Source organism: Ylistrum balloti, unplaced genomic scaffold, assembly GCF_031769215.1.
Source record: "Ylistrum balloti isolate Yb309-2 unplaced genomic scaffold, AGI_CSIRO_Ybal_v1 Utg370222, whole genome shotgun sequence".
NCBI classification, from domain to species: domain Eukaryota; kingdom Metazoa; phylum Mollusca; class Bivalvia; order Pectinida; family Pectinidae; genus Ylistrum; species Ylistrum balloti.
Window position 1 is genome coordinate 426,771 of NW_026782186.1, and position 13,740 is coordinate 440,510.

At 33.8% G+C, this 13,740-nt stretch overlaps 1 protein-coding gene across 1 annotated transcript in view; it reads right to left on the reverse strand.

Moving 5' to 3' along the window:
* The window catches only part of LOC132551865 (uncharacterized), a 37,815-nt gene that overhangs the window by 11,658 nt on the left and 12,417 nt on the right, over positions 1-13,740 (reverse strand). The window contains 3 exon segments of the mRNA XM_060216009.1: positions 10,593-10,730; positions 11,355-11,451; positions 12,387-12,517. Coding sequence (XP_060071992.1) covers positions 10,593-10,730; positions 11,355-11,451; positions 12,387-12,517 — 366 coding nt within the window.

Here is a 13,740-nt window from a genome sequence, read left to right on the forward strand (position 1 = left end):
CTCTACTTATGTATTATTCCATTCGGAATACCATATCATCATTTTGAAAGCCATATTTTGATTTGTTGTGATTTAAGCTGAGAGGAAAACCTGAATGTTCCTTTTGAATTTTAGCCCTGTTTCTTCAGTCTAACTAACAAGGAATGGTCTCAAATGGCCTCGTATTGAAATTGTAATAATCATTTCCATGGCTATGTTATCCGTCACGTGATTTGATCTATTTTTAACAAAAAGAAATATTACCTTGCACTAACCTTGCTTAACTATTATCATAATTATCTATAGATTGTTAGTCGTTCTCATCACATCTGATATTGTTCCAGTTGTAATATCGACTGCCAATGTTAAGTAGTACACTTGATGGAAAAAAGCATTACGCATGCGCCACCACAACATTATAAATAATTTGTCTTCACATTTCCGATGCAAACGCAATTCGTAAAATGAAATTACATCAGATGTCAATTGATTCACGATACAAAGATTTTATAACAGAACTCTTGGTATCTGTTGAGAAAGACACGTGACCAGCATTCCTTCCCTTTAAATATGTTCTTTATGGAGTTCCTCTGCCAAGTCGGTAACTGCGATATCCGAAATATGCCGAACTGCTCCGAACGCTGTCATTCCTTTCTGACTAGCATGTCGGTTAGTTCCGTACTGCAGAGGGACATCGGACGTAGCGCTTCGGTCAAGGTCATCTGCACGGATATCAGCAATATGTCGAACGGCTCCAAATCCCGTCATGCCTTTCTGCGATGCATGCTGGTTACTTCCGCACTGGAGTGTGACAATTCCTTGGCCTTCCTGTGACGCATCGTCGGCTCTAATGTCTGCAATATGGCGGACAGAGCCAATCTTCATCCCCTTTTGTGAGGCGAACTTGTTTGATCCACTCTGCAGACCGATAGTGCCATGTGACGACTTGAGTTGTTCGTAGGAGAATGTCCGTTTGGCGGAGGAACATGGTTTTGAGCCAGCAGTAGGACCGTTGAATCCGTGTCTCTGGGCCTAAAAGGAAACAAGTATCACCAGAAACCTGTATATCTTAGATTGTAAGTGTAGGACATATCACAAGTCAGTTTAACGACTATTGAATAAATTTCCGTTTGTTTTATTTGTAAATATTCCCATCGGGCTTTCAGGAAATCAAAAGGCAGCAAATAGGACTACATTATTTAATACACAAACAAAGCCAGCACTTGAAGGCATGATGTTCAAAAAGATTTCATCGGCAGTACTACAAGTCTAATGGCTAAAGACACACCATGACGTCACTAAAGACACACCATGACGTCACTAAAGACAAACCGTCCATTCTACCTAACAACAGGACTTAGTAAATCAAGACTCCCCCCGCGAATTTCTAGGAACATGCCACAAAATCCAGTCACCATTTTCCTAACCTGCGGTTAAACAGTTTGCGCCTGGTTATAACTACCGTACATGATAACGATCACGTGTCTTCGTTAGTATATCTGTGTTACTATAATTAGCATTTCAAAATATATTTTAGGCGTTATAGATGTTAGGCATGTAGTGTACTATTAGCCAAATACCTTACTACTCAGTTTGATTAACTACAGAAAGTAACAAAGCTGTTTATTTTACACATATTGGTATCTTCCTATTAGTTTTCTGTTCAACAAATGTTTAGACTTCTTGTAAGGACTCAAAACAGTGATATTATTGTATTTTTCGTAATTCCATACTAAGATAACATCAATTGTAAAAGATAATTTTTGTATTTTATAAATGGTTCACGGAATTTTCACGGAAAACCGTATGTCTACCATACTACAGTTTCTTTTTAGGGGAAATATTTCTAGAAAGAGCTGCTATGTATTATTGCGATTAACCATGTTAAGAAAATGATAATGATTTGTTTAAAATTTGAAATAATACTTGATTTAATTCAAACAAAGCAATTTTGTCATATATATGGTATCAAGTATTTCATTGTGAACATATTGAGGAATTCATTTTGGCAAATTCATGATTTAAAGACGTTTATGACGTGGAACACTAGATTCTATAACAGATGTAGTGGAATACTAGATTATATAACAGAACACTAGATTATATAACAGATGTAGTGGAATACTAGATTATATAACAGATGTAGTGGAATACTAGATTATATAACAGATGTAGTGGAATACTGTTTATTTATCTTTTGACGTGGAATACTAGATTATATAACAGATGTAGTGGAATACTAGATTATATAACAGATGTAGTGGAATACTAGATTATATAACAGATGTAGTGACGTGGAATACTAGATTATATAGATTATATAACAGATGTAGTGGAATACTAGATTATATAACAGATGTAGTGGTTAATACTAGATTATATAACAGATGGAATACTAGATTATATAACAGATGTAGTGGAATACTAGATTATATAACAGATGTAGTGGAATACTAGATTATATAACAGATGTAGTGGAATACTAGATTATATAACAGATGTAGTGGAACACTAGATTATATAACAGATGTAGTGGAACACTAGATTATATAACAGATGTAGTGGAATACTATATTGTATAACAGAGTGGAATACTAGATTATATAAGTGGAATACTAGATTATATAACAGATGTAGTGGAATACTAGATTATATAACAGATGTAGATTATATAACAGATGTAGTGGAATACTAGATTATATAACAGATGTAGTGGAATACTAGATTATATAACAGATGTAGTGACGTGGAATACTAGATTATATAACAGATGTAGTGGAATACTAGATTATATAACAGATGTAGTGACGTGGAATACTAGATTATATAACAGATGTAGTGGAATACTAGATTATATAACAGATGTAGTGGAATACTAGATTATATAACAGATGTAGTGGAATACTAGATTATATAACAGATGTAGTGACGTGGAATACTAGATTATATAACAGATGTAGTGGAATACTAGATTATATAACAGATGTAGTGGAATACTAGATTATATAACAGATGTAGTGGAATACTAGATTATATAACAGATGTAGTGACATGGAATACTAGATTATATAACAGATGTAGTGGAATACTAGATTATATAACAGATGACGTGGAATACTAGATTATATAACAGATGTAGTGGAATACTAGATTATATAACAGATGTAGTGACGTGGAATACTAGATTATATAACAGATGTAGTGGAATACTAGATTATATAACAGAGTGGAATACTAGATTATATAACAGATGTAGTGGAATACTAGATTATATAACAGATGATTATATAGTGGATTAATACTAGATTATATAAGATTATAGATGTAGTGGAATACTAGATTATATAACAGATGTGTAGTGGAATACTAGATTATATAACAGATGAATACTAGATTATATAACAGATGTAGTGGAATACTAGATTATATAACAGATGTAGTGGAATACTAGATTATATAACAGATGTAGTGACGTGGAATACTAGATTATATAACAGATGACGTGGAATACTAGATTATATAACAGATGTAGTGGAATACTAGATTATATAACAGATGTAGTGGAATACTAGATTATATAACAGATGTAGTGGAATACTAGATTATATAACAGATGTAGTGGAATACTAGATTATATAACAGATGTAGTGGAATACTAGATTATATAACAGATGTAGTGACGTGGAATACTAGATTATATAACAGATGTAGTGGAATACTAGATTATATAACAGATGTAGTGGAATACTAGATTATATGGAATACTAGATTATATAACAGATGTAGTGGATTATATACTGGAATACTAGATTATATAACAGATGTAGTGGAATACTAGATTATATAACAGATGTAGTGGAATACTAGATTATATAACAGATGTAGTGGAATACTAGATTATATAACAAATGTAGTGACGTGGAATACTTGATTATATAACAGATGTAGTGGAATACTAGATTATATAACAGATGTAGTGACGTGGAATACTAGATTATATAACAGATGTAGTGGAATACTAGATTATATAACAGATGTAGTGGAATACTAGATTATATAACAGATGTAGTGACGTGGAATACTAGATTATATAACAGATGTATAGATTATATAACAGATGTAGTGGAATACTAGATTATATAACAGATGTAGTAGATTATATAACAGATGTAGTGGAATACTAGATTATATAACAGATGTAGTGAATACTAGATTATATAACAGATGTAGTGGAATACTAGATTATATAACAGATGTAGTGGAGATTATATACTAGATTATATAACAGATGTAGTGACGTGGAATACTAGATTATACAACAGATGTAGTGGAATACTAGATTATATAACAGATGTAGTGGAATACTAGATTATATAGCATTTGTCGTGGAATACTAGATTATATAACAGATGTATTGGAATACTAGATTATATAACAGATGTAGTGACGTGGAATACTAGATTATATAACAGATGTAGTGGAATACTAGATTATATAACAGATGTAGTGGAATACTAGATTATATATCAGATGTAGTGGAATACTAGATTATATATCAGATGTAGTGGAATACTAGATTATATAACAGAAGTATTGACGTGGAATACTAGATTATATAACAGATGTAGTGGAATACTAGATTATATAACAGATGTAGTGGAATACTATTATTATATAACAGATTATATAGTAGTGGAAACTAGATTACTAGATTATATAACAGATGTAGTGGAATACTAGATTATATAACAGATGTAGTGGAACACTAGATTATATAACAGATGTAGTGGAATACTAGATTATATAACAGATGTAGTGGAATACTAGATTATATAACAGATGTAGTGACGTGGAATACTAGATTATATAACAGATGTAGTGGAATACTAGATTATATAACAGATGTAGTGGAATACTAGATTATATAACAGATGTGGTGGAATACTAGATTATATAACAGATGTAGTGAATACTAGATTAGATTATATAATACTAGATTTATAACAGATGATTATATAACAGATGTAGTGGAATACTAGATTATATAACAGATGTAGTAACGTGGAATACTAGATTATATAACAGATGTAGTGGAATACTAGATTATATAACAGATGTAGTGGAATACTAGATTATATAACAGATGTAGTGGAATACTAGATTATATAACAAATGTAGTGACGTGGAATACTAGATTATATAACAGATGTAGTGGAATACTAGATTATATAACAGATGTAGTGGAATACTAGATTATATAACAGATTTAGTGGAATACTATATTATATAACATTCCCTATTGATGATAAGGATTCACCACCAACACAATACAACAATAAAATAAACACCAACAATCATAATCCAAACTCAAAATCAATGACCGAAATGTGAACAAAAGACATTTACACGGAGACTTCTAAAAAAGTACAAGGAGAATTAGACCAGGTGTTCCAGAAGAGTAATCATCTCTTGCTGCATCGACGACACCCGCCATGTAAATATTAGTCGATCCAAGTGAGTAATGTCAGGTTCCCAAATGAGAACAAAGTAAACCACAAGGAAATCTATAATAACGTTTGTAACTTCCCAGTCTGTAGGCTTTTATTTCTGACTATATTTTGATCACTCTGGATGTTCCTCGGTCGCCTCTCAGGCGTCCTCTAGATTTAGGTCCTTGACATCACTGACAAGTTCTAGAAGTTTTGTTCATTATTCGACTCTACCATATCTAATAATTCTAATTATTATTGAAAGCTGCTTATCATAGGGCGTATCATATATACGTATCTAGTAAGATTGTGATATATAACACCGAGATAATCATATAGGAATTTCTATCATTTCCACGCCATGGTGCTGTTTCTTACAGGACATTTATCTTATTGTATCGTTTAGGTGATAATATCACAAGAAAATGATTATATTGTCTTGAGACGAAAATGTTAAATTGTAAAAATCAGAAAAAAATCAAATATTGAAACAATTTAACCTTACTGAAAACTTGTTATTGTTTGTAGTTATTCATGAAAATTGAGATCAAAGAAATACACTGTAATATAAAAACATTGTAGATTATGAATGTATTATATATGTAATCTAAGCTATTTGCATGTCATTTACATATTGTGTCGTACACCATTGAAAGCTACGTGGACTAGCGATCATATGTTAACATTCTCTTTTGTTATTGCTCGTGCGCATGCCTCTATACATATTTAAATTTGACACCATGTGGTGCTTTTAATATAGTTTTGTTAACATGAGTTCAACACCAATCGATGTGTTGGTTTAATTCAGAAGCAGATAATGATTGTTTAGGCATGGGGCTTATACGGCTTACAATTCTGTTGCCAACTACCCGAAGAGTTTGTTCAAAAAAATCTTTTGGGAAACGAAACGAAATAATTGTTTACTTAAACACCATTTGCGCAGACCGTTTAATGTTGTAAAGTTTATCAGAAATCATCATAAAATAGAAAAGACGAAAGTTCAAATGTATTTTGCTGAAAAGATTGTATGATTGTTTTTGGAAATAGATCTATATATAAAACCAAAATAAATAAGTATAAAATACATTATGATATTTGTGATTGAAAAGTCTTATGATGACAACATATTAAATACAAAATCAGAATTTGAAATAAACGTCTTATTGATTTCACATAATTAAAATTCCAAATATCAAAATATCGTAAAACTTTTATGTTGATTGAAATACCCCGTATATTAGTATATGTTGTATAGATATTAACATACTTATTAGCGACAAGAGGATATGTAAAAGCGACCAGCGGCTAACGACACCGTACATTAGATCATACATATATATATATATAGAAGTTATATTTAGAATTATTAAATGTGCATTTTTTGCCTTTAATTAAAAGTGTTTGCTAATTTATGTTTCGTAATGACCTAGTAAGCAAATAAAAACATACATTTATCAAATGAAATATTGAAAGTAATAAAGAAAATTGAATAAAAACGCGTTCACATTGTGTAAGTTCAGTTTTATCAAACATCGTAACGAATTCATACCTGACGTTCTAGATCTTCATCTGGGATTCTTCATAACTTGAAAACTCACGCTTAATCATCAGCGATAGTGCTATAGAAATAAATTCTCCTGAAAATGTTTACACTTCAATACAATACTACATTCTCCGTGTAATGGATTGTCAATGATAATTATATTTCACAAAGCAACAAATTTTTAATTAAAGCGTCTGTGAATATCGTAAAATAAAAATATACAGAAAGAGCGACATTTGAACTGTTACAAAATAACCGAACTAACGGCGGATTTCGGGAGGCTTTAAAAAACACTTGTTACCGTACAGCGTAAAAAAACCGTTCCAAAGTGATGGTGGATATATCATAGCGTCTCGATTGATTTGCTCCTCCATTTCAGAAGTAGAATGCTGATGTCTTCAATCTGAGGCAATCTCTGTTGTGCAATATTGGTCAATTCATGCACATGTCGTTTTTATGTTACAGCAGATAATATCTATCTATTGTAGACACATACAACAACCGAACGACTATTCAAACATGTACATTTTCTTTATTCACAAACACAGCCACGTTGACACATAAATAAATTATAATAGAATATATGTAAAAATGTAAAAAATTAATTAAGATTTCATTAGATCTTGAACGGATTTGAATGAACCAATTTTACATATTTTACAAGTAATTATCCTCGTTCGTTCTCATCGCTGTTAAATTGCACCACCTAACACTATATATTTAAATGAAAGAATTTTCACATCTTTGATACACAGTGAGTAATCTCCCCCTTGATCCGCTAGAGGTCTCTGTCCCTGACGCGTCACTGACAATGTCTGTAGCAGAATCAAAGGGGGGATAGCAGATGCACTGGCGTTTTTAACGGAACAGGGTCCTACAGATAAAGTGGCATTACAACAATCCAGGACGGGAGGAAGAGCATCTATAGAATCCAGATCCGGAAAAAAGAGACGCAAAGATCCAGAAGACTGATGTAAAGAGTGAGTCTCTAAGGGGACAGCAGGAGAGGTTATTGAGGTTCTGTGTTTGATTTCGGGGGTAGATGTGCGGGTCGATTTTTTAATATAGGAACGGGAGAGTATTGATGAGGTCCAATGTTCCGTACAGAGCTCGACAGATAAAGCCAACAATAGCAAACATTGCGTAGATGTGTACACGAAGATATCTTGTGACTGGACACATAATCAAACGACGTCGTTTGTGTAGCTTCCGTTGGTCGTAGCTAATGCGCATTGTGAGAGTGTGTTCTGCTGCACCATTCTATCTTTCGAAAGAGAATTTCTCATCCACTGATGAGTAGCATTTATTTCCTTTTGGTGTTTTCTTGAAAATTGAATTCAATTTCTTCTTTTGATAAATATCTATATATTATGTTGTTCACATATCCATTTCTTCAGCAGTGTCCATGTATGATGATCTTGGTCTCAATTCCTCGGCCAAATCTCTTACTGGGATATCAGACACGTGCCTCTGGCTACCCATAGGATACATTCCTTTCTGGCTGTCGAACCTGTTGGTACCGTACTGAAGCGAAACCGCTGATGAAGCTTCTCTGCATAAGTCATCAGCTCTGATGTCGGAGATATGGCGGACAGCACCCATGGATGTCATACCCTTCTGGCTAGCGAACTGGTTAGTACCCGACTGCAGATGGATCAACGTCTGGCCTTCTTTAGAGGCGTCGTCAGCGCGAATATCGGAAACGTGACGAACAGCGCCCATTGAGGTCATGCCCTTCTGTGAAGCAAATTTGTTAGTACCGGACTGAAGACTGATGTCGGCGGCAGATCGCTGATCGAACTGATCGGCTCTGATATCAGCGATGTGACGAACAGCTCCCATGGACATTCCCTTCTGGCTGGCAAAGCGGTTGGTTCCAGCTTGAAGAGTGAGCATAGATTGACCTTCAGCCACCTGATCATCAGCACGGATATCAGAAATGTGACGAACAGCACCCATGGACGTCATACCTTTCTGTGAAGCGAATTTGTTTGAGCCGCTCTGAAGACCAATGGTTCCATGGCCAGACTTGAGCTGTTCATAGGAGAAATCTCTCTTCTGAGCGGTGGTCGGCTTTGAACCAGCCGTTGGGCCGTTGAATCCATTCCTCTGGGCCTACAAGAAGTAAACAAAGACTTCCCTTGTAGTAACATGGATACAAGGCCGATGAGGTTGTGGTTAGGCGTAGTGTTACGTACAACTGGAACAAGCGGCATGTGCGTGCAGAAGATCGATTTCATCGGGGTCAGTATCTGGGCCGGGGGGCTTCCCATCTTCTACTCTGCTATCAAAGGGAACGCGTGCCGCGTCCATGTTTTTTTTTTTATTTTATATTTATTTTAATTTGGATTTCAGAAAAAATAATAAACGAAATAGTTTTGGCATATCTTTATTTCTCTGAATTCACGATTTGAAAATTAGTTTTTCGTTATTTATGTTAAGTCTAGACATTAATACTCCCACTATATTTCTGTGTAGGTTACCTCACAGATGTACACATAATTACCTAAGTCTACATTACGCTATACAAGGATATAGATGTATGCAGTTAAGTTTACTACTTAAATGGATATATAATCTACAGTTTAACCACTGACTGCTCACTATGACGGTAAGCATAGTGATACACTTTGGACAAACTCCCGATGAAATCTGAGCAAAATGAAAACACAAGCTAGCATCAAGGTCAGATTGTTCAAGTTGTACAAAATAGTAATCATGGACATCTTAAAAAGTGTCTTTTGATCTTTTCTTATTTGAACAAATTTCGTTTTAAATATTTTGTATAAATAAATTCGAAATATTTTTTTTCTTTCTTTTTTTTATCACGATTGCAATATCAATTTATTTTCTGTTGCGCTTGTGGCGTCCCTGTGAATCCATTGAACAGTCTGACCACTATTTTATCTACGTACTTACACATAAAAGGATGCTCACGTCGTACAGTATGACATGAAGAATTCAAGAGCACGTAAGCACGAACGAAGAAGCACGGAAGCACGACAACAAATTCGGCTCAAGCAAGCTGACGACCGAAGACAAGAAAATGTGAAAATTAACCAAGCAAACTGCATAGAGAAAAGAGAGATATGATCATTAAAAGCGGAAGATAAATATGTATTATTATTAATTAGCCTCTATATCTCCATTTGTGCAATCTCCCAATATTTTCCTATATATTTTAGATATAAGTTCAAACAAATCATTTTCCTTTATTTAATCATTCGATTTGACGCTAATTTCAAGCTTTTCGGTTGTGATGTTTAGGTGAATTCCGAATGAATTGCTTTAGTAAGATAAAAAGAAAATACCTAAAAGTCAACAAAATCATTATTCAAACATTAAGTCGGTAAAATGAGGAAAACTTGATCATTTTAGTAAGATTTACAAGGAGAATTCTGAAATAATTAGAAATGGTGTTCCAGAAGGATAGGCCTATTCGCGTGAAGTTTATTTGGAAAATTGCACAAATGATGTCTTCAGAAAAGTACACTAGCAAGCAGTCACATACATATTACGATGCACCGTTAGTCTACATAAGTACGATCTGAAAGCATTCCGATAAGATGAATTTCACCTACCTCAGTGCCGACTTGTAGGATTGTGGCGATGACCATAGCCATGTTACGACCCTCGTACAAGTCTACTGTCTGGAATAAGCTGTTGTCCTTCAATCCGTAACATTTTGCACCTTTCAAGAATTTTTCTATGTTTTCCATCTGCAAAGCCATTAATTCATTGTAAATATATTGAATATTATTTTAATAGGTTTACGTAATGTAAATATACGTTTTCTTTAGGTTGCAAAATTGCAAAAAAGACAAACAAGTGAAAAACACCCTTCAATGTCAATTAAGAAGCAGATACAGTAGAGCGCCACAATGAGGTTAACTGCATCATGCAGATGTTTCGTCCTTTTAGACTCTAAGTGTTGTGGAAACGCGATCTGTTATTACGACTTATTGAATTAAATGCGACGAAACTGTTGTAAAATGTAGAAGATAAGAATGAAGGGAAATAAATGTTTTTCTGCGAAATTTATGCCGGAAGTGGACACAATTTTCGGATATCAAAAGCCCTTTCAAAAACGATTTTGCTATTAATGCTAAATACGTACTAATGTACTTGCTACACGTAGACACATTTCCTGTGATAATGTCCCACTTATATAGAGTACAGATAGTCCAACATGAGTAAGATGAACATGTAGAAAGTGGACGTTGATTATAAAACGTGAATGTTTATTTTTATAATTATTGTTATTATATCATCATGTTACCAGTGTGATCTGAACACATTTTGACATTAGAGTAAGCAACTTTAATCAAATATCTCTAGCATACCTGTTTGAAAGCAAGTTCGGATTCCGAATATGAGGGTTTGAAATTTTGTGCCGCTGGGGGGAGATTTGCTGTCCCTGCATATAGTTTCTGCAGTAATCTGAAAAGGAAAAGAATAAGATAAAAGCTATGCTTAATACAATTGTTACGAAAAAAAGAAACACCGATGTGTCAACAAAACCTCACTTAAAAGCCAAATTGATAGAACTTAGACAAAATATAAAGCAAAGATTAACACTGCGGTCAATGAACAAATTGCAAGACCATGTTTTCCGCAAGGTTAAACGTCTTCTGCTTCATTGACGACACACCATATAATCTTGACCAATCTAAGTAATGTCACATCCTCAAATGAGTACTATGCATTAGTAACGAATTCATCATATATTATAACTGGCAATCTTAATATAAACATGCCTTCTACATGCCTGTGTAAGATTTATGTTGGAACTCGAAAAATATTAAAGGTCATCAACTCGTGAAATTCATACAGTTGAATAATAAAACTTGCGCATGGCTGGTAGATTTTCTAGGGAACGCAAATGATGAGCACCTCTCAATATAAATTTCGAAAGATATTATGAAATAAAAAATATAATGAATCAAATTGCATCGCACGGCTGTTTCGTCTTCCTATGACTCATGAGGGATGCATAGGGCCCATATGCGGAAACCATGAAAGTTTACCAAGCAAAATAAAAACTGGTCGGAAAAAAAGTCAAAATATATATTGGAAGATGTACTAGCTCCATACGTTTAGTATTTTTTTTATATATTTGATAAATGTAAAAGAACATTAAGGACACGTGCTTTATTATGGCGTCAGGGTTTACAGCATCAATCCTTTTTCTAAACCACCGGATACTTATAAATAAGACATGTATTTCTGTTTCAAATCATCCTTTATTTGTTTTCCATGACAACATTTGCCTCGATCTCGAAAAACAGAACAAAAAAATAAATTAATAAAACAACCATGACCTGAACTGCGGTGAAACATAATGAGAATAGGTGTGGTAACAGGACAATACATACTTGTTGAGTATAATGCCGTTCTTTAAGCTTTTTTCAACATTGGCTGGACCTTGTCCAATGTCTTCCCCGGTCAGTTCCTGAATCCAGATTCTGACTTCTGCTTCTGACGCACTATCGTACTTAGCTCCCAACTATAAAACGAAGAAATAGCAAAGTTAGTGTTTTCTTTTTCAGATTTAGATACATGACATTTGGCTGACTTAAACAAATAACTTGATACATTGTGCTGTTCTTCCTTTCATTTTGCTTGACACGATAACGACTATTTGTTGTTTTTATCAAGCTGAATACCTGTTGATATTACTGCTTTTCAATTTATCAATAGTGCATATATTGATAGTTACATCACATTCACTTTGGCAACCATATTTGCCAACAATGTAATTGGTAGTGTTAAACATATCCAATTCATGTTATCAAAGCGAATATGCAACAAGGACTGTATACAATGAATTAAAGAAGCATGGTGGTATTAAACCAATAGAACTAATGATTGAAATATGATCAGGTGTTGTAAGTCTTTTAAACCATTAATATCAAAATGTCTAGATATGTAAAAGGTGACTTATTTCTTCGTAAATAAGACACCTTTTATATATTCTGAGATTTGTCGGTTGAGTTTTCATCTCATATCATCTTTGATGATACTATAAAATATTAGTATAATAACTTTCATCATAACTTAACATTTGATAATGAAATCATCGGATGTGCACAAAGAGAACGTCATTTATATGGATATTTCAAATATTGTTGAAATTAATCTGAAATATTACATATAAATACAAGGTTTAGCTCTTTCTAATCCGACCTTTAATATTTATCACAATAACTTTGATGGAGAAGAGTTGCTATAGCTACAATCCAGTTCCATATCAATGAAGCACACAAACCATATTCAGTGCAATTTCTAGACAGGTTAAAAATTATTTGAATAATATAAATACATCTACACTTACGCTGGTCATAATCATAAACATCAATATTCAATATCTGTATATGATATTTTAACATAATCTTGCTCCTGTGTTCCGCGAGTCTGATCATATTGTTTCAAACTATTTACATAGAAAGACGCTACAGACTTTCCACATGAATATAAACAGAAGGTGATATGGAGAATCACCTGGCCAGCTCATCTTTAGACGAGTGGGGAGGGCCTATATTTGGCAGGCCCACAGTCTGGAGCTAGGCTACTGTTTCTGCCCCACTGATAACAATGTAGCGCGGTGTGGGAGATTATTTGGCTCGAAGCCAGGTATTTACAGAGGTGCCTTGTGTGGATGGAAAGGAGGAGACATCTTGTTGATATGATGGGTGAGAGTAAGAAGCAGCTATACTTTCGCGAAATAAA